Below are 22,188 nucleotides of genomic sequence, written 5' to 3' on the forward strand. Positions count from 1 at the left end.
ATAGTCTGACCCCCCCCCCCCCCCCCCCCCCCCCCCCACAATGTCCTTTGATCCCCTTCGCCCCCAAATGGTATATCTAACTGCTTCTTGAAAACACCAGGGGATTGTCAGGAGTGGGATTCGAACCCACGTCCCTCGAAAGGGTCCAGAATTCATCAGGGTTCCAAAGGCATAGAATCACACACCTTACGTCTAAGCCTAGGGGCTGGATTAGCACACTGGGCTAAATCGCTGGCTTTTAATGCAGACCAAGGCAGGCCAGCAGCGCGGGTTCAATTCCCGTACCAGCCTCCCCGAACAGGCGCCGGAATGTGGCGACTAGGGGCTTTTCACAGTAACTTCATTGAAGCCTACTCGTGACAATGAGCCATTTTCATTTTTCATTTTCAAGTGCTTTGGACCACTCGGCCATCCGGGCAACGTGGTCATCCACAGCTCCCTCATGAGAGGGAATTCCAAAGGTTTGCGAGCCCTCTGGGTGCTGATGTTTCGCCTCCACTCAATCCGAAATAGCAGTGAATTTAAACCCTTTTCCAGATGGCCTAATCTCGTCGGACAATTCTCCTATTCCTCAGAGTCCGCCCGGCTAACCTTAGTTGCATCCTCGCGCTGTCGATTATCTCTTTAATTGGCCCACGATGACGCAGGGGGGGAAGAGATAGGGCAGATGGAGAGAAAGTATCTCCGCTGGCTGCAGAAATCTACGCCTCACGACACAAATATCAAGAACAGTCCTTTCGGGAATGAAGTTAGTGAAGAAACATTTCCACAGGCAAAGGGATTGGAGGCGTTCTGGAAGAAGTAGCTCATGTTGCGTCAGTTGTTAACTTTACATCTGAGGTTGATAGTTTTGCGTTGCCCACTTTGGTGGAGGGACCAGATGTGCAGAGTATTTCGTAAACGGTAAAGAATGGGGTGGAGCGGCGGCAGAACGGTTAGCACCGCTGCCTCACGGCTCCAGGGATGCCGGGTTCAATTCTGGCCTCGGGTAACTGTCTGCGCGGAGTTTGCATGTTCTTCCCCCGTGTCTGCGTGGGCTTCCCTCCGGTTTCCTCCCACAGTTGAAAGATGTGTATGTTAGGTGATTGGCCGTGCAAAATTGTCTAAAAGGTTAGGTGGGGTTATGGGGGGAGGTGGTGGCGTGGGCTAAAGTCGGGTCCTCGTTCCAAGGGCCGGTCCAGACTCGATGGGCTGAATGGCCTCCTTCCACGCTGTCAGTTCTGTGAATTAGAAAGTGTGGATGTACAGAGGGATCTGGATGTCCTTGCCCATAAGTCACTGAAGGCTAACATGCAGTTGCAGCAAGTTAGTAGGGAGGCGAATGGAATGTCAGCCTTTATCACAGGAGGATTGAGTACAGGAGTAGGGAGGCCTGGCTCCAATTGTACAGCAACGTGGTTAGACTGCATCTGGAGTAGTGTGTGTAGTGTTGGTCCCCTTACCTCAGGAAGGATATTATTGCCGTAGAGGGAGTGTAGTGAAGGTTCACCAGTCTCGTTCCGGGGACAGCGGAAGAGAGATTGGGCAAACTGGGCCTGTATTCTCTCGAGCCTCGAAGGACGAGAGGCAATCTCATTGAAAGCTACTGAAAGGAATGGACGGGGGTAGACGCAGGTGAGATGTTTCTCTTGTTCGCCGAGTCTAGAACCAGGGGGCACAATTTCAAAATAAGAGGGAAGCCACTTAGCATGGAGACGAGGAGAAATATCTTTCCACAGAGGGTTGTGAATCTTTGGAATTCTCCATCCCAGAGGGCTGTGGAAGCTCAGTCACTGAGTAAGTTTGGAGCAGAGGTTGATAGAGTTCTGATGAACAATAATGTACAGAGTTCTGGGGGAGAGTGGGTGTACAAGACATTGAAATGTCCCATCAACCGTGACCGTATTGAATGGCGGAGCAGGCTCGACGGGCTGAATGGCCTCCTCCTGTTCCGACGTTCCTCTGACTTTGAGTGGGGGGACCCAAAGTGTACCTTCCTGTCTTCCCCCTTCGCCGAATCTGTGCTTTCTGCCTCGACGACTTGTGGTAGTGAGTCCCATCTTCTTCCTTGTGTCTCTGCAGAAGAGGTTGGCGGCCTACAGCTTCGACTTCAACCATTGGCCCGAAGACTTCATTTGGAACGAGGTCAGCAGCCAGTAAGTGTAAGAAAGAACTTGCGTCTGCGCACAGCGCCGCTCCCACAGTCTGGGCACCCCAAAGTGCCCGACAGCAAAAGCTGTCAGTTTGGGCACAGTCAGATCCCATCAGTGGCACCGTGATCACCGTGGCCTGCGAACACGGCTGGCGGGTCCAGCATTTCTTACCCATGGTGAGCCACCTTCCCGAACTGCAGTCTGTCTGCTGTAGGTCCACCTCCAGAGCTGAGGGAGGGGGCGTTCCAGGATATTGACCCAGCAACCTTGAGAGAGCAGTGCTGTAGTTCTGAGATAGGACGGTGTGTGGCTTGGAGGGGAGCTTGTAGGTGGTGGTGTTCCCAGGTATCTTCTGCCCCTGTCCTTCTAGAGGTTGCGGTTTTGGAAGGTGTTGTTGGGCGAGCCTTGGTGAGTTCCTGAAGTGCATCTCGTAGATGGTACGCACGGCTACTACCGTGCATCGGTGGTGGAGGGAGTGAATGTTGGGTGGATGGGGTGCCAATCAAGCGGGGCTGCTTTGTCCTGGATGGTCAAATTTCTTGAGCTTTGCTGGAGCTGCACTCATCCAGGTAAGTGGAGAATATTCCTTCACATTCCTGACTTCCGCCTTCGATAGCCTTTGGGGGGTCAGGAGGCGAATTAATAACAGCCTCTGGCCTACTTTTGCATCCACAGTATTTATATGTTAGTCCAGTTCAGATTCGGGGTCAATGGTAAACCCCAGGAGGTTGATAGTGTTACAACCTCCTGGTCAAGTGTGCGGTCAATTTCAGCCCCACAGACCCCGGAGTCCCATCATAAGTGAATTAACAATAATTTGTGTATTTTCCTTGAGCCTTGACTGCTCCAATGAGTTACAGGCACCAGATTTATAAGTAAAACCCTGAGAACTGGTGATGTATAACAAGAGTAAAAGATGAACGTATAACATAGCCACTAGTTCAACTGTCTTATGATATGAGGTCAGGAGCTGAGTGACCCTGGCGGAACCCAAACTGAGCATCATGGGCAGGTTATTGCTGAATAAGCACCGCTTGATAGCCCTGTTGATGACCCCTTCCATCACTTTGCTGATGATGGAGAGGAGACTGATGGGGTGGCAATGGACTAGGTTGGATTTGTCCTGTTTATTTTTGTGTACAGGACCTACCTGGGTGATTTTTCACATTGGCAGGTAGATGTACTGGAACAGCTCGGCTAAGGATGTATCCAGTTCTGTAGCACGGGCCTTTCAGTGCTCCAGCTGGAATGTTGCATTGGCCCAGAGCTGTTGCAGTGTCCAGTGCCTTCAGCAGTTTCTTGATATGACGGGGAGTCTATCGACTGAAGACTGGCATCTGCGATGCTACGGAAGCTCCAGAGGAGGCCGAGGTGGGTCACCCACCGGGCACCTCTTTTGGAATCAATCCTCGCTGCCAATGTAACATTCCAGGGGGACGCTGGCTACCAAGGCAAATGTATTTTTATGATGCACCGAACAACTGTCCCAGCCCAGGATATGTCCGGCCCCGGTCTGGCTCGGCATTTCAAACCCGCTAATGGTTCCCTGTTGGGCGGGGAAACTTGCATTCCACAAAGCCCAAGTGGGAGATCAATCAGCAATGCCGCTGGGAGTTTGTACAGGAATTTGGGAGAAGGTTCACCTCGATGACCCCTGCGATGAAGGAGTTGTCTCACACGGAGAGGTCTGTGCTCATTGGGCTTTAGCAGAATGAGAGGCGGCCTTATTGAAAAATATACGTTTCCCTCATCAGTCTGAAACTAGAGTTTCAAAATAAGGGGGCTCCCGTTTTAAGGTGGAGATCAGGAGACATGTCTTTTCCCAGAGGGACTTTGGAATTCCCCTCCGCAGAGAGCAGCGGAGGATGGATCGTTCCAGTCAGCAGTGTGGCACAGTGGTTAGCACTGTTGCCTCACAGCACCAGGGTCCCAGGTTCGATTCCCGGCTTGGGTCACTGCCTGTGAGGAGTCTGCACGTTCTCCTCGTGTGTGTGCGTGGGTTTCCTCCGGGTGCTCCGGTTTCCTCCCACAAGTCCCGAAAGATGTGCAGGTTAGGTGGATTGGCCATGATAAATTGCCCCTTAGTGTCCATGGATTCGCAGGTTAGGTAAGTGGGCCTCCAGTGAGTTGTTCAATTGTCCACCGCCACTCACAAGTGGATGGTCGCACGACTGCAGAGCTGGCATCTGATCCGTTAGTCGTGGGATCGCTTAGCTCTGGCCGTAGGTCAGTGTTTCTGCTGTTTAGCCTGCACACCCTCACTAGGTGAGCACTTCATTTTTTGGGGGGGGCGTATCGGTCCTGGTAATCGATCCTACGATAGGCTTGGTGGTGATGGTTGAGTGGAGGGTACACTGACGTTCCAGATTGTGGTGGTTGAGGGTCCGCACTGCCCCCTGGTGCCCAGTTTTGTCCTGCAAGGTCTGTTCTGAATCCATCCCTACTACCACGGTGGCAGCGATGCACAGCACGATGGGACGGGAGGGTGTCCTCAATGTCTGCGGTCCCACAGTGGTCACTCCTGTCGCAAACGGCGGCTGGTAAATTGGTGAGGACGAGCGTCAGTTGTGAATTTCCGCTTGCTTGTGTTCCCTGGCTGTCGCAGTCCCAGCCCAGCAGCCAAGTCCCTTAGGATGGACATTGAAGTCTCCCACCCAGGGTACGTTCTGCACCCTCACCACCCTCAGTGCTTCCTCCAAGTGATGCTCAAGATGGAGGGATACTGATTCAGCAGCTATTGGGGGAGGGGGGTGGAACGGTACGAGGTAATCAGCAGGAGGTCTCCTTACTCAACTTATTTCTTTATAGTTTGAGGGATAAATATTAGTCCCTGCACACCAGGTTAACTATTCCGACCCTTCTTTGAAATACCGAGCACCTCGGCTCATTTACATCCAGGTCAGAGGGCAGACGGGGCCCCGGGGCTGCCCCTTTAAGACAAAAGACGAGGAGGATATTTTTTTCCCGCTCCCTGGGTCTTTAGTCTGTGGTTTTCTCTTCCCCAGGGAGCAGCGGAGGCTGTGGGTCACCGAATAGATTCAAAGCTGCGCAAGCCTGAAATCTGAAATCAAAACAGAACAGTGCAGTGAAAATCCCAGCCGGTGAGGCAGCATCTGTGGAGAGCGTTTGAGTCCACGTGGCTCTTCTTCAGAGCGAAAGAGAGGTGGACAGGCGATGGGTGTTATACTGTTGTGGGGGGGGGGGAGCAGAGTTAGTGATAGGTGGGAGCTCGGAGAGACGGCACGAAAATGTGTAGGAAGTGTTGGTGGCACTGTAAAAGACAATGAGGAGCATCAATAAGGTAGATAGTCAACATCTTTTCCCAAAGGTAGGGGAGCTTAGGACTAGAGGGCAGAGGTTTAAGGTGAGAGGGGAAAGATATAAAAGAGACCAGAGGGGAAATTTCTTCACACAGAGGGTGGTGAGCATCTGGAACGGGCTGCCAGAGGCAGTGGGAGAGGGGGGTACAATTTTGTCTTTTACAAAGCAGTTAGACAGTTACATGGGCAGGGTGGGTACAGAGGGATATGGACCAAATGCGGGCAAGTGGGACTAGCTTAGTGATAGAAACTGGGCAGCATGGACCAGCTGGGCCGAAGGGCCTGTTTCCATGCTGTAAACATCTAGGACACTCTCGTGTCAATAGCTGCGGGGGCTGTGCCTCAACTGAAAACATGAAAACGGTAAATTTGTGACAGGTTTGGAGATGGGATACAGATCGACCTGGTCCTGAGGGACTGAGTTGCCTCCTCCTGCTGCTCCTAACCACTTGTCGTTTCACACCGGCTGACGTCTCCCTTTCTTTGTGTTCCAGGAAGGACCATCGATTGACAAAGGTGTCCAAGACCGGGGTTCCTCTCCTGAAGCCGGAGCTGAAGTACAGGGGGACGCCGGACAGCTTTGTCGGACAAATTCTCAGATTCCCTTGCCACATTGTCAGGTACGGCCATCACCGCACAGCGATCTGGCCTTCAAACTTGACATTGCTGAAAACAGAGACATACTGACGAAGCTTTCCACATTGCACTCATCAGGACAATTTGGAAGAATAGTAAAGGGAACAACAATTTCTACTGCATGGGAAGAGAGTGCTGAGTGGAAGGCAAGTGTATTCTGATTGGTAGCTGCACCGCAGCGATTAGCACTGTTGCTTCACAGCGCCAGGGTCCCAGGTTCGATTCCCGGCTTGGGTCACTGTCTGTGCGGAGTCTGCACGTTCCCCCCGTGTCTGCGTGGCTTTCCTCCGGGTGCTCCGGTTTCCTCCCACAAGCCACGAAAGACATGCTTGTCTGGTGAATTGGACATTCTGCATTCTCCCTCTGTGTAGCCGAACAGGCGCCGGAATGTGGCAACTAGGGGCTTTTCACAGTAACTTCACTGCAGTGTTAATGTCAGCCTATTTGCGACACTAATAAAACATAACATTTTTAACCTTCCCCAACCCCTCCAACTATCTGAGCCGTTGCATTTCTATCCCTCTTCAGCCCTGAAGAAGAACCGTTCGGACTCGAAACTAGCCCTGTTTCTCTCCTCCCCAGTCACTGCCGGACCTGCTGGCCTTACCCGGCCTTTTCTGTTTTCATTTCAGACTCCCAGCATCCGCAGCATTTTGATTTTGTTGCGACTACAAATTGCGATGGTTTGAAATTTGGTGTCCTGACATTTGTTCCTGATGAGTCAAGAGGCAAAGTTTTGGCAGCATGTCTCCCTTTTCAGCATTCCGTCAGCTCTTTCAGCAGCACATCAGCGTCCAGCTGGTCAGTGCGGTTTTCTTTCCATTCCACACGTGCTTCCTCTGGCTCCCGCCCTGCATTCATCCACCTGCGGTGATACCTCAGCTTTGTCCGAAATGATGTTGGGTCTTGCGCCACCAAGTCGAGCTTCACCCTCATCCCTGGAGCAGCAGCCGGGGAGCATTCCGACAAACCCCACCCCTCCCGCCTCCTACAACGCTCGGTAAACATGAGCATTCCCATAAGACACAGGAGCAGAATTAGGCCACTCGGCCCATCGAGTCTGCTCCGCCATTCAATCATGGCTGATATGTTTCTCATCCCCATTCTCCTGCCTTCTCCCCATAACCCCTGATCCCCTTATTAATCAAGAACCTATCTATCTCTGTCTTAAAGACACTCAGTGATTTGGCCTCCACAGCCTTCTGCGGCAAAGAGTTCCACAGATTCACCACCCTCTGGCTGAAGAAATTCCTCCTCATCTCTGGTTTGAAGGGGCAGCATGGTGGCCTAGTGGTTAGCACAACCGCCTCACGGCGCCGAGGTCCCAGGTTCGATCCCGGCTCTGGGTCACTGTCCGTGTGGAGTTTGCACATTCTCCCCATGTCTGCGTGGGTTTCGCCCCCACAACCCAAAAATGTGCGGAGTAGGTGGATTGGCCACACTAAATTGCCCCTTAATTGGAAAAAATAATTGGGTAATCTAAATTTATAGGATTGTCCCTTTAGTCTGAGATGGTGTCCTCTGCTTCTAGTTTTTCCTACAAGTGGAAACACCCTCTCCACGTCCACTCTATCCAGGCCTCGCAGTATCCTGTAAGTTACAATAAGATCCCCCCTCATCCATCGAGTACAGACCCAGAGTCCTCAAACGTTCCTCACGCGACAGCTCATCATAAATATTCTTGAATAATAATCTTTATTGTCACAAGTAGGCTTACATTAACACTGCAATGAAGTTACTGTGAAAAGCCCCTAGTCACCACATTCCGGCGCCTGTTCGGGTACACAGAGGGAGAATTCAGGATGTCCAAATTCACCTAACAATCACGTCTTTCGTGGGAGGAATCTGGAGCACCCGGAGGCAACCCACGCAGACACAGGGAGGACTCCGCACAGTGACCCAAGCCGGGAAGCGAACCTGGGACCGTGGCGCTGTGAAGCCACAGTGCTAACCACTGTGCTACCGTGTCACCCCGATTCCAGGGATCATTTTTGTGAACCTCCTCTGGACCCTTTCCAAGGCCAGAACATCCTTCCTTAGATACGGGGCCCAAAACTTCTCACAATACTCCAAATGGGGTCTGACCAGAGCCTTATACAGCCTCAGAAGTACATCCCTGCTCTTGTATTCTAGCCCTCTCGACATGAATGCTGACATTGCATTTGCCTTCCTAACTGCCGACTGAACCTGCACGTTAACTTTAAGAGAATCGTGAACAAGGGCCCCCAAGTCCCTTTGTGCTTCTGATTTCCTAAGCATTTCCCCATTTAGAAAATAGTCTGTGCCTAGATTCCTCCTTCCAAAGTGCATAACCTCACACTTTTCCACATTGTATTCCATCTGCCACTTCTTTGCCCACTCTCCTTGCCTGTCCAAGTCATTCTGCAGCCTGCCTGCTTCTTCAATACTACCTGCCCCTCTACAGATCTTTGTCCAAACCTCTGTTGCCCTCACTCAGTCGTGCTCACGCACTTCGTGTTCACAAGTACATTAACACTGCAATGAAGTTACTGTGAAAATCCCCTCGTCGCCACATTCCGGCGCCTGTTCGGGTACACGGAGGGAGAATTCAGAATGTCCAATTCACCTAACAGCACGTCTTTCGGGGTCTGTGGGAGGAAACTGGAGCACCCGGAGGAAACCCACGCAGACACAGGGAGGACTCCGCACAGGCAGTGACCCAAGCCGGGAATCGAACCTGGGACCCCGGTGCTGTGAAGCCACAGTGCTAAGCACTGTGCTACCGTGCCGCCCCCTGCAAGGGGGCCAAAAGTTTGGGAGTCTGCGCAGAAAGAGGGGCGGACGTTTCCCAGGTTGCTGGAGTCCACTCTGTTGGAGCAGCCGCTGCTTCCGGATGTGTTGGGGGGGGGGGGGGGGGGGGGGGGGGGGGGGGGGGTTAGGATCGGAGATATTTGCGGATGGTTGGGGGAGCAGGGTGGGGCGCAAGTGGTGAGGATCAAGAATAAATGGGAGGAGGAATTGGTGGGAGGGATAGGTTGGGGGCTGTGTTGGCTGTGCGGAGGGTGAACTCAACCTCCTCCTGCGGGAGGATGAGCTTGATTCAGTTCAAGGTGGTGCACAGGGTGCATCTGACTCGGGCGAGGATGAGTGGGTTCTTTCAGGGGGTGGCCAATGGGGGCGAGACTGTGGGTGAGGGCCGGCGAATGATGTGCAGATGTTCTGGGACTGCGAGAAGCTGGAGTGATACTGGGAGCTGGTGTTTGGGGTGTTATCCAGGATAATGGGGGTGGAGGTCGGGCCGGACACGATGGTGGCGATCTTTGGGGTATCGGATGTGGCAGAGCTTCCGGAGGGGAAGAGGGCCGATGTTGTGGCCTTCGCCTCTCCAGTTGTCCGCCGAAGGATCCTGTTGGCGATCGGTACACCGCTGGGGGTGATGGCTTGACCGGGGGACTTGTACGACTTTCCCCAGTTGGAGAAGATGAAGTTCGAGTTGAGGGGCTCAGGGGAGGGCTTTGGGTTGCAATGGGGGTTGTTTATGACGCTGTTTGAGGAATTGTTCGTCGCGAGGTGGGGAGGAAGAGGGGAGGGGATTACAGGAGAAAAACTGCCCAAATTGTGGATTGTGATTGTATATTTTATATGTTGTTATTTTTACATGTTTGGAATAAAGTCCCTTTTCAAGAAAAAATTAATCTTTCCTGTACCGGGACAGTTCTGGCACCAGACTAAAACAACGCGACCTCCCCTCCCCTGTCAGTTGGTAGCACAGTGGTTAGCACAGCTGCCTCACGCCGCCAGGGACTCGAGTTCGATTCCGGCCTTGAGTGACTATCTGTGCGGCGTCTGCATGTTCTCCCCGTGTCTGCGTGGGTTTCCTCCGGGTGCTCCGGTTTCCTCCCACAGTCCAAAGGCGTGTAGGCTAGGTGGATTGGCCAGGCTAAAATTGCCCCTCTATGGAACACACTGCTATGAGTCTGATGGTGAGGCAATTTGGCAGCGAGTCCACACTTATCATGATTTCAACCTTTTGTTGAAAATCGGGTGGTTGATTCATGTTTTGTCCATAATATGTTCATTGTGTTTAATTGCATGGAGGTAATAGGCATTAGCTAGGGATTCGCTTGTGCTCCTAAAAATGGGAACAGACTGAAACTTGAAGGTCGGGTTAGGAGGCGCACGCTTGTAATGTGTGTCTCTGCAAATAAATGCTGACCGAAGCTGACAAAGTTTGAATCCATTTCTATCCTTCACCATCTGGCTATCTGGAAAAGAACACCATATGGCATGCTTGCCCTCATTGGCCGGGGTATTGAGTATAAAAATTGGCAAGTCATGTTGCAGCTGTATAGAACCTTAGTTAGGCCACACTTGGAGTATAGTGTTCAATTCTGGTCGCCGCACTACCAGAAGGATGTGGAGGCTTTAGAGAGGGTGCAGAAGAGATTTACCAGGTTGTTGCCTGGTATGGAGGGCATTAGCTATGAGGAGAGGTTGAATAAACTCATTTTTTTCTCAATGGAACGTCGGAGGTTGAGGGGCGACTTAATAGAGATCTACAAAATTATGAGGGGCATAGACAGAGTGGATAGTCAGAGGCTTTTCCCCAGGGTAGAGGGGTCAATTACTTGGGGGCATAGGTTTGAGGGGCGAGGTTTAGAGGAGATGTACGAGGCAAGTTTTTTTACACAGAGGGTAGTGGGTGCCTGGAACTCGCTGCCGGAGGAGGTGGTGGAAGCAGGGACGATAGTGACATTTAAGGGGCATCTTGACAAATACATGAATAGGATGGGAATAGAGGGATACGGACCCAGGAAGTGTAGGAGAGTTTAGTTTAGATGGGCAGCATGGTCGGCGCAGGAGGGCTGAGGGCTGTTCCTGTGCTGTACTTTTCTTTGTTCTTTATTTACCTATTTTTCACTTGGCAATTTAAAGAAAAATGGAACCCTCCCCTCGACCTGGTATCTATCCACTGGGCCACTGTGTGCGCATGTATGTGCGACCTGTGATAAACTTTCACCACTTTGTATTGTCTATTCTAATAACCGTGAGATTGGTTGGCGCTCTATATATCATCAAGGAGCAGTTCTTTACTTGCCCCCCTCCCGCTAACAGTGACGTCCCCGTTAACACACTACCTGTTGGTTTTTACAGCTATTTAATGGCCAACTCTTTTGGTCGCCGGATGCTGTACCCTGGCTCGGTGTCGCTGCTACAGAAAGCCATCATGCCCATGTTGCTACAGGGACAGGCTCGTCTGATGGAGGAGGTAAGGTCCATCGCTCCGGATGCTGCCCGGGAAGTGTAAAGAGTCGGGTCGACGGTGCTTATCTATCAGGACCGGGTATCCAGACAACCTGGGTGGGGTGGGCGCTTCCTTACCGTGCGAGCCAGGAGGTGGTGGGTTCGCGTCCCCATCCCAGTGACTTCAGCGCACGATGCAGGCTGACACCTGTTCAGCAACAAAGGCGGAGAAAGCTGGAAAACCTCACCAGGCCTGCCAGCATCCGTAGGGAGAGAAAACAAGGTGAACGTTTCGAGTCCCGAAGCCTCTTCTTCAGAACTGCAGAGTGGGGGGGGAAGGGGATGGAAATGTGTTGGATTATACACCGTGGAAGAGGGGGTGGGAGAGATTGCCACAAAGATGTAGCAACACCGGGGAACAAGTGACAGACGGCCCAGTGGCGTGGGAGGGTTTTGTCCCATCGGAACAAAAAAACCCATTAAGGTGGAGGAGGAAGGTCCCTGTTCAGTGCTGGGGGGCTGGTGGGGGGGGCGGGGGCTGGTGGGGGGGCGCACACTGTTGTAGGTGTGACGGCTTTTCAGAGAGACGTTAACCGAGGGCCTCAGCCGCTCTCGCAGATGGGTATGAAAGATCCGACGTCACCTTTCGAATAGATGGGACAGGGAGTTCTGCATGAAATCTCCGGCCGATGCCTCGTCCTCAGCCAGCATCAGTGCACGTTTTTGTGTCGAATGACCTGTTTGTTGGAGGTTGCCGTGCACAGATTGGCTGTCGGATTTCCTGACCTTGCAGCACTGACTCCCCTTCGAGGGTATTGGATTGGCTGTAAAGGTGCTGTGGGATATCCAGAGGCTGTGCTGTACAAATGGTCCCTTTTCCTCCTCCACGGTCCAGGAAGCTAAACGAACCGTACGGCACTGCACACAGTGAAGGTAGGCTCCCGGTTGAACAGCATCTAGATTGTAAACTTCTCGCCGGAAACTTCCGGACGTTCGCTGGGGGTGGGATTCTCCAGTCCTACCGGGAATGCACTCCCCCCCCCCCCCCCCCCCCCCGCAAGTTTCCCGGCGGGGCAGCCTCACTGGGAATGACTATTGACAGCGGCAGGCGCAGAGAATCCCGCGCGTAGCTGAGAAACGTGCGGTCATCTGTTTTTATTAAAAAAAATCAAATCCTTCCCCAAGCTCTGGGGTTTCCTCCTCCACACATCGTTTTCCTCGTTCAACACGAGGCTGTGCCCGAGAGTGTGGCGGAGGACACGTTCAATCGAGGCTCACCAAAGGGAATTAAGACTGTCGTCGGAAAAGGAAGAATGTTCCAGGTCACGGGGAGAAGGCGGGAGAGAAACATGGAGGCCATAAAGGAGCAGACTTGATGGGCCGAATGGCCTAATTCAGCTCCTATACCTTATGAGTTGGCACTAAGCCAATTGTGTGGTGGGCTGGTGTCGTCACAATGGGCCGAATGCCCTCCCGCACTGTAACAATGCTTTAAAACCTGCCTCTTTATCCAAACCTTTGGTCATCTCACCTAGTTTCTTCCAACGTGGCTCATTGTTTACCACGCTCCGTTTATCAAATAAGGAGACCAGTATCGCTCGCGCCTTGGGATTTTTCACAGCGTTAAAGGCACAATGCTCGTCTCTTTATTAAAAAAAGCGACATGAAGCAACAGAGAGGAGATCCACTCGATTCATTCCTGAGATGAGGTTGCTTATCTTAGGCAGAGGGGTTTGAACAGGTTGGGCCCATATCCACATTGGAGTTCCCGTGAATGAGAGGCGATCAGATCGACACGTATAACATCCGGAAGGGACTTTGACAAGGGTGCTGACCGGTGGGATGTTGTGGGAGAGACGAGAAACGGTGGGGGGGGGGGGGGGGGGGGGGGGTGCAGTTTAACATATAAGGAGCCTCCCTTTAGTGAAGGAGACGAGGAGAATTTTTTCTCTCTCTGATGGTGGTTGGGTGTGTGTGGGATTTTCTTCCCCAGAGGGCAGTGGAGGCTGTGGGTGACTAAATATATTCAAGGCTGAGTTGGACCCATTTTTGATTGACGTGGGAGAGGGCCGGGGGGGGGGGGGGGGGATGTCAAGGGTTATTGGGGTGTGTGGGGGGGAGGGGGGAGGGTAGCGCAGTCAGCAAAGTGGAGTTGAGGTCACAGCCATGATCCTGTTGAAGGGGGCAGCAGGCTGAAAAATGGCCGCCTTATGCTCCGAATGTGTCCGCCAATATAAGTGTCTGCATCAATGCTACGAAGGGAGCGGGAGGGAAATGACCTGCAATGTCAGGTCAACGGCCCTGTCATCAATAACTCAATGAGTGATGCAGTGGTTGCCAGCGAGTGCAGAGCCCGAGAAAACTGGGCGGGGAGAGGGGAGGACCCCCTCCCTCGGATCCTTTCCCAACTTGCCTTTCACACATCCATTCAATTCCACTCCCCCCCCCCCATAGTAGTGAGTTCCACCTTCTCCGCTCATCCTGGATAAAGCGGTTTTGCCTGAACTCCCTGTCGGATTTCTCGGTAACTAACTTACGTTGGCCAAGAGGGGTGGACGAAGTGAGAAATCTCAGCGTACAGGTACACAGATCCCTAAAGGCCGCAGGTAAAGTACACACTGCTGTTAAGAGAGCGTATGGAATGCTCTCCTTCGTTGGCAGAGGTACAGAATATAAAAGCCAGGATATAATGTTGGAACTGTATAAAACATCGGTGAGCCCACAACTGGAGTATTGTGCACTGTTCTGGTCGCCACATTACAGGAAGGATGTTATTGCCCTGGAGAGAGTGCAGAGGAAATTGGCTAAAATGTTGCCCGGGCTGGAGAATTGTCACTGAGAGGTTGGGATTTGTTCCCCTTGGAACCCAGGAAGCTGAGGGGGTGACTTGATTGAGATGTACAAAATTATGTGGGGAAGAGGACAGGATAAAATTGTTTCCCCCGGTGGAGAATTCTGGAACCCGGGGACATAGATTCAAGATGAGTGGCAGAAGGTGTACGGGGGGACGTGAGGAAGAACGTTTCTACTCAACGGGCAGCGGGAGTCTGGAATTCGCTGGCCGAGTTGGTGGTGGAGGCAGAGACCCTAAACTCTTTTAAAAAGTACCTGGATCTGCATCGTAAGTGCTCTAAGGTATAGGGCTATGGACCGGGTGCAGGGAGGTGGGATTAGAAGAGCACCTTGGTGCCCTTGGGCTGGCATGCACAAGATGGACCGAAGGGCCTCCTTTTGTTCGGTAGCTTTTCTATGGTTCTATGGCCACGGGGAGGAGTAAAGGAACAGAAGGTGGGTTTGGGAGGGCTGCAGATGGTGACAGCAGAACCGCAGACTGACAGCTTTTGGTGGGGAGATGCCCAGAGCTTGGAGGCAAAGCTGGGAACCTAGCTCGCGGAGGGCTACTTTGCAGGTTGTCTGTCTATCGCCCATCCCGAAAGGCCGCTTGAGCTGAGTGCCTCGCCCGACCATTTTGACAGTCAACCTCACGGCCGTGAAGGGTGGCAAACGGCTAAGGCGTTGGAGAGAGTGCGAAGGGACCTTTTACTGGAATGAACCCAGGGATGAGGGACTGCAGTCACACGGACAGTCTGGAGAAGCCATGGGGTGGAGGTTAGAGTCGGGAAGGTCCGGCCTGATCTGATACAAAGACTCGAGGTGGCCTGCTCAGGGTAGCTGGGGAGGAGGAAATTCCTATTCCCGTTGAAACTATCTCCCGTTGGCGGAAGAATCGGGAGCCCAGAGGGCACCGATTGAAGGTAATTGGCGAAGGAAATTAGGACAGGAGGTGGGGTCAGGGAGTTGGGGTCAGGGAGTCATAGAGGCAGGTTCGATCGAGGCCTCGTCTGAAGGCAGAAATAATTGCTGCACCGGCCCTCCGAAAGCGCACCCTACCTAGGCCCCCTCCCCCGCCCTAACCCCGTAGCCCCACCGATAACCGGCACATCTTTGGGCTGTGGGAGGAAACCGGAGCACCCGGAGGAAACCCACGGAGACCCAGGGAGAACGTGCAGACTCCACACAGACAGTGACCCAAGCCGGGAATTGAACCCGGGACCCTGGAGCTGTGAGGCAGCTCATTGGGGCGTTTCCAATGGCAGTGAGTTACTCTGACTGGAATGCACTGTCTGACAGGGCAGTGCAAACAGATTCAGGATGACCTTTCCACAGGAAACTGGGTTTAAGGGTCGGAAGGTGCTGCAAATTGATTAACTTTACCGGAGAGCTAGCAGCAGCTGGATGGGCCGAATCCCCCCCCCCAACCCGGCTCTGTGCCGCCTGAGTCAATGATAAAGGTGGTAGCCCCTTTGATTTTCTTCTCCTTCTTGTCTCAGTACCAGGGGAAGCGAGCCAAGCTGATCGCCTGCGACGGCAACCAGATTGACACGGTGTTTGTGGACCGGAGGTCAGCGGCGAGCGAGCGCGGGGCGAAGCTGGTGAGGCACTGCGGGGCCCGGCTCGTGGCCGGGGCGGGGAGGGACGGGGCCCCGAGCGGACATAGGCCCACCTGTTCATCTGGCCGGCCTCCAATCCCGGTTGTAAAAGCTGGAGAATCAAAGAGCAGCTGTGCTGTGGAGTCAGCCGGCCAGTTTAATGCCCATGGGATATAACCGGAACCGGCAGAGGGAGCACAGCCAGATTCTGGAGTATCAGCTCCAACCCGTCACCAATGCTCAATCTAGGCCGCGCGGCCTTGTGTCCTGTAAATCCCCACGCGGTCAGCGTGCAGGACGGCCCCTGTAGATCACTGCACCAACCCAACAGTGCAACTGAAATCGTTAAGGGACCGCATGCTGAAACCAACTTCCCACCCACTCCACACCTTCTGAAGGTCTCCCATGACCGGAATCCGTACAATCCCTACAGTGCTGAGGAGGCCATTCGGCCCATCGAGTCTGCACCGACCCCTCCGAACGAGCACCTGGCCTAGGCCCACTCCCCACCCTATCCCCGTGACCAATCCACCTAACCTGCATATCTTTGTGTCTGTGGGAGGAAACCGGAGCACCCGGAGGAAACCCACGCAGACACGGGGAGGACGTGCAGACTCCGCACAGTCAGCCGAGGGCGGAATTGAACCCAGTTCCCTGCCGGTGCTAACCACTGTGCCGCCGTGCTGCCCACGGAATGTGATGGAATCCAGCTCCACTTGCCTGGTTGAGCTCAGCTCCAACACTCAAGAAGCTCCACACCATCCAGGACAAAGCAGCCCCGCTTGATTGGCGTCCCTTCCACAAACATTCACTCCCTCCACCCCCGATGCGCAGTGGCAGCCAACGAGCAGCTCTGGACGTCAAGAGACGGAGGCCGCACGCTAAACTAACATGTTTCTTGTCGTAACAGGTGATCTGCTGTGAGGGCAACGCTGGCTTCTACGAGGTTGGCTGTGTCAGCACACCACTGGAAGGTATTGCACATTTTCGACACGTCCTCAAGGCATCCTGCATGAAATGGGGGGGGGGGGGGGGGGGGAGAGTGGGGAGCCACAGAGGAGAACGGGGAAGTGGGTGATGATCTGGAAACAGTTTCAATCGTGATTTCCTAACAAAGTTTGGCTGAGGAACTGAACAGAAAATAATACGTTTTGCCGTTAAAGCGGGGATATGGTGGGGGAGTGGGAGGAAATGGCTGGCGCTCTCACTGAGCCAGTACGGACACAGTGTGTCGAATGGCCTCCACCCTGTGCTCTACGATTCCATGAGTTTTACCTGAGTTTACGCCACCTCTTGGTTTTGTTTGTTTTTTTGTGCAGCTGGATATTCAGTTCTCGGATGGAACCACCCTGGCTTTGCAGGAAGTACGGTGAGTGGACAGACCGACCCATGTTGGTGAACAGGGAATGCTACGTTGGCTGTGGAGCTTTAAACACTTGCCCCTCCTGAGGCCCTTACCACTCTGCGTTGGACTGAGGCACTCAGGACACTGGGAAAGGGCAGCAGCAATCACCAATCAGGAGGCATCTGGATAGAAATTGTCCCATTGGGCAGACGCAGCATGGGTTCATAAAGGGCAGGTCGTGCCTAACTAATTTAGTGGAATTTTTTGAGGGCATTACCAGTGCAGTAGATAACGGGGAGCCAATGGATGTGGTATATCTGGATTTCCAGAAAGCCTTTGACAAGGTGCCACACAAAAGGTTGCTGCATAAGATAAAGATGTATGGCATTAAGGGTAAAGTAGTAGCATGGATAGAGGATTGGTTAATTAATAGAAAGCAAAGAGTGGGGATTAATAGGTGTTTCTCTGGTTGGCAATCAGTAGCTAGTGGTGTCCCTCAGGGATCCGTGTTGGGCCCACAATTGTTCACAATTTACATAGATGATTTGGAGTTGGGGACCAAGGGCAATGTGTCCAAGTTTGCAGATGACACTAAGATGAGTGGTAAAGCGAAAAGTGCAGAGGATACTGGAAGTCTGCAGAGGGATTTGGATAGGTTAAGTGAATGGGCTAGGATCTGGCAGATGGAATACAATGTTGACAAATGTGAGGTTATCCATTTTGGTAGGAATAACAGCAAACGGGTTTATTATTTAAACGATAAAATATTAAAGCATGCCGCTGTGCAGAGAGACCTGGGTGTGCTAGTGCATGAGTCACAGAAAGTTGGTTTACAGGTGCAACAGGTGATTAAGAAGGCAAATGGAATTTTGTCCTTCATTGCTAGAGGGATGGAGTTTAAGACTAGGGAGGTTATGTTGCAATTGTATAAGGTGTTAGTGCGGCCACACCTGGAGTATTGTGTTCAGTTTTGGTCTCCTTACCTGAGAAAGGACGTACTGGCACTGGAGGGTGTGCAGAGGAGATTCACGGGGTTAATCCCAGAGCTGAAGGGGTTGGATTATGAGGAGAGGTTGAGTAGACTGGGACTGTACTCGTTGGAATTTAGAAGGATGAGGGGGGATCTTATAGAAACATTTAAAATTATGAAGGGAATAGATAGGATAGATGCGGGCAGGTTGTTTCCACTGGCGGGTGACAGCAGAACTAGGGGACATAGCCTCAAAATAAGGAGAAGTAGATTTAGGACTGAGTTTAGGAGGAACTTCTTCACCCAAAGGGTTGTGAATCTGGAATTCCTTGCCCAGTGAAGCAGTTGAGGCTCCTTCATTACATGTTTTTAAAGATAGATAGTTTTTTGAAGAATAAAGGGATTAAGGGTTATGGTGTTCGGGCCGGAAAGTGGAGCTGAGTCCACAAAAGATCAGCCATGATCTCATTGAATGGCGGAGCAGGCTCGAGGGGCCAGATGGCCTACTCCTGCTCCTAGTTCTTATGTTCTTGTGTTCAGTGATGGGGGCAACGGGCTTGCGGGATCGAAAGGCTACTCTTCAAAGTTCCCTCAAAGTTGCCACCTTAAGAAGGCGTATGGTGTGTTGGCTTTCATGAACAGGGGGATTGAGTTTAAGAGCTGCGAGTTTTGGCTGCAGCTTTATAAAACCCTGGTTAGACCACACTGGGAATATTGTGTCCAATTCTGGTCGCCTCATTATAGGAAAGATGTGGATGCATTGGAGAGGGTGCAGAGGAGATTTACAAGGATGCTGCCTGGACTGGAGGGCATGTCTTATGAAGAAAGGTTGAGGGAGCTAGGGCTTTTCTCACTGGAGCGAAGAAGGCAGAGAGGTGACTTGATAGAGGTGTCAAGGTGATGAGAGACATGGATAGAGTGGATAGCCAGAGACTTTTCCCCAGGGCGGAAATGGCTGTCACGACGGACATAATTTTAAGGTGATTGGAGGAAGGTATAGGGGAGATGTCAGAGGTAGGTTCTTTACACAGAGAGTGTGTCTGATCCACACCCAGTCCCAGAGGGGGAAAGGACAGAGTCTGACCCACTGTCCCACCCAGTCCCAGAGGGGGAAAGGACAGTGTCTGACCCAATGTCCCACCCAGTCCCAGAGGGGGAAAGGACAGTGTCGGACCCACTGTCCCACTCAGTCCCAGAGGGGGAAAGGACAGTGTCTGATCCACACCCAGTCCCAGAGGGGGAATGGACAGTGTCTGACCCACTGTCCCACCCAGTCCCAGAGGGGGAAAGGACAGTGTCTGACCCACACCCAGTCCCAGAGGGGGAAAGGACAGTGTCTGACCCACACCCAGTCCCAGAGGGGGAAAGGACAGTGTCTGACCCACTGTCCCACCCAGTCCCAGAGGGGGAAAGGACAGTGTCTGACCCACACCCAGTCCCAGAGGGGGAAAGGACAGAGTCTGACCCACTGTCTCACTCAGTCCCAGAGGGGGAAAGGACAGTGTCTGACCCACACCCAGTCACAGAGGGGGAAAGGACAGAGTCTGACCCACACCCAGTCCCAGAGGGGGAAAGGACAGTGTCTAACCCACTGTCCCACCCAGTCCCAGAGGGGGAAAGGACAGTGTCTGACCCACTGTCCCACCCATTCCCAGAGGGGGAAAGGACAGTGTCTGACCCACTGTCCCACCCAGTCCCAGAGGGGGAAAGGATAGTGTCTGACCCACACCCAGTCCCAGAGGGGGAAAGGACGGTGTCTGACCCAGTCCCAGAGGGGGAAAGGACAGTGTCTGACCCACTGTCCCACCCAGTCCCAGAGGGGGAAAGGACAGTGTCTGACCCACTGTCCCACCCAGTCCCAGAGGGGGAAAGGACAGTGTCTGACCCACTGTCCCACCCAGTCCCAGAGGGGGAAAGGACAGTGTCTGACCCACTGACCCACCCAGTCCCAGAGGGGGAAAGGACAGTGTCTGACCCACTGTCCCACCCAGTCCCAGAGGGGGAAAGGACAGTGTCTGATCCACACCCAGTCCCAGAGGGGGAAAGGACAGTGCCTGACCCACTGTCCCACCCAGTCCCAGAGGGGGAAAGGATAGTGTCTGACCCACTGTCCCAGCCAGTCCCAGAGGGGGAAAGGACAGTGTCTGACCCACTGTCCCACTCAGTCCCAGAGGGGCAAAGGACAGTGTCTGACCCCCACCCAGTCCCAGAGGGGGAAAGGACAGTGTCTGACCCACTGTCCCACCCAGTCCCAGAGGTAGTGGTAATAACACAACTGTCTCATAGAGAGCAACATGTTCCATCTGAATTCATTGTTTAAGTATTTTGATTGATAGCTATTTGCCAGACTAGGGCCTGTGGAGTTGGATGGGCCTGATTCAGACTGCACCTGATCCTTCTGAATGGTGGAACAGGCTTGAGGGGCTGAATGGCCTATTGTTGTTCCTACGTTCACATTAATTTGTTACCTGTAGACCTGGTTACTCAGGTATTATCTTGGCCTTCCATCTTTCACCCTCTGTAAGCTTAAACTCATCCACAACTCTGCTGCCCCGTATCCTAACTTGCATCAAACCCTGTTGATCCTTCACTCACTGACGTAGGTTTACCCCCCGGTCCGTCGACTCCCTTTGTTGCAATCCCAGTTGAGGTTGTAACTGGATTGGGAAGATCCCAGAATGTAACCTTGGCTCAAGGTTAGGCAGCACGGTAGCATTGTGGATAGCACAATTGCTTCACAGCTCCAGGGTCCCAGGTTCGATTCCGGCTTGGATCACTGTCTGTGCGGAGTCTGCACATCCTCCCCGTGTGTGCGTGGGTTTCCTCCGGGTGCTCCGGTTTCCTCCCACAGTCTAAAGATGTGCAGGTTAGGTGGATTGGCCATGATAAATTGCCCTTAGTGTCCAAAATTGCCCTTAGTGTTGGGTGGGGTTACTGGGTTATGGGGATAGGGTGGAGGTGTTGACCTTGGGTAGGGTGATCTTTCCAAGAGCTGGTGCAGACTCGATGGGCCGAATGGCCTCCTTCTGCACTGTAAATTCTATGTAAAAGATGGTAAATTCTGTTAATTGTTTTGGAGCAACAGAGTCTCAGGACCGCTAATTTGTTTTAACAACAAGGAAAAAACATTTAATAAATGTGAAAAGTTGGATTATATTACAATACTCCTTTACTTTCCCTTTAGCTTATCAAATAATAATAATATAATAATTGATTATTGTCACAAGTAGGCTTCAATGAAGTTACTGTGAAAAGGCCCTAGCACAGGGGCACAAATACGCACAGATTTCAAGATTAGCACAGATTGCAACGTACATCTTAAGATGCAATGGCCTTGTTAACACAAAGTCCCTTTTAAGCACACAGTTTGGCTCTGATCAAATACACATACTCCACTCTGAACCCAATTGCCCTGATGGGTGCAAGACCAAATGCTTCGACCAAAATTTCTTTCTTTCTCCCCTCAATACTTGGGTCTTGTGCGACCAAACGGCTGTTTCTGTTGTTCATTGAGACGTGTTGCAGGTGAGGTCTTATTCAAGTGGTGGTTATGCCAGCGTTGTTGATCGGTGTGTGTGCGTGCTTCATTCCGTAGGGCGTTCCTTTCCCTCAGAACGAGGCCAACTCCATGGACGTGGTGGTGCAGTACGCCATCCATCAGCTTAACTTCCGGATCGAGGACATCATCGTCTACGCCTGGTCCATCGGCGGATTCACAGGTACTGTCTGCTCCCCCTCCTGCCTACCCCTGACTGAGCTCCACTTACCCCAGCCGGAGAGTGGTAAGTTCTCCCCGATGGCCTGGTCTTAGGCAGGCGCTATTTAAAAGAAAAAGCGATCAGGAGGTTGCTGTTATTGGGAGCTGACTTTGCACAAATTGGTTGTTGTCGCTCATACTTTATCTTCTCTAACCGCAGGAAGTCGTACAGGTCACCCAGCCATGCTGCTACCCCCGGTGGCGATGCCGACCGCCACTCCAGTAAAATTGGCCGCCGCGCAATCAGAGAGGCGAAGGCCAAGACATCGGCCTTCCTCCTCTCCATGAGCTCCGGCTTCTCTGAGACCCCAAATATCGCCACCAAAGGGCCCGGGTCCACCTCCTCCTCCACTATCCTGGCTAAGACCCCGAACACTCCCGCCCAGAATCTTC

At 52.6% G+C, this 22,188-nt stretch overlaps 1 protein-coding gene across 1 annotated transcript in view; it reads left to right on the plus strand.

Moving 5' to 3' along the window:
- Positions 1-22,188, plus strand: part of abhd16a (abhydrolase domain containing 16A, phospholipase) — an 81,276-nt gene that overhangs the window by 35,381 nt on the left and 23,707 nt on the right. Inside the window, exons 6-12 of the mRNA XM_038816222.1 lie at positions 2,062-2,135; positions 5,947-6,072; positions 11,204-11,318; positions 15,625-15,726; positions 16,634-16,697; positions 17,043-17,092; positions 21,634-21,757. Of these exons, the coding sequence (XP_038672150.1) occupies positions 2,062-2,135; positions 5,947-6,072; positions 11,204-11,318; positions 15,625-15,726; positions 16,634-16,697; positions 17,043-17,092; positions 21,634-21,757 (655 nt within the window). The remainder of the gene's footprint in view (positions 1-2,061; positions 2,136-5,946; positions 6,073-11,203; positions 11,319-15,624; positions 15,727-16,633; positions 16,698-17,042; positions 17,093-21,633; positions 21,758-22,188) is intronic.

Source organism: Scyliorhinus canicula, chromosome 13, assembly GCF_902713615.1.
Source record: "Scyliorhinus canicula chromosome 13, sScyCan1.1, whole genome shotgun sequence".
NCBI classification, from domain to species: Eukaryota; Metazoa; Chordata; class Chondrichthyes; order Carcharhiniformes; family Scyliorhinidae; genus Scyliorhinus; species Scyliorhinus canicula.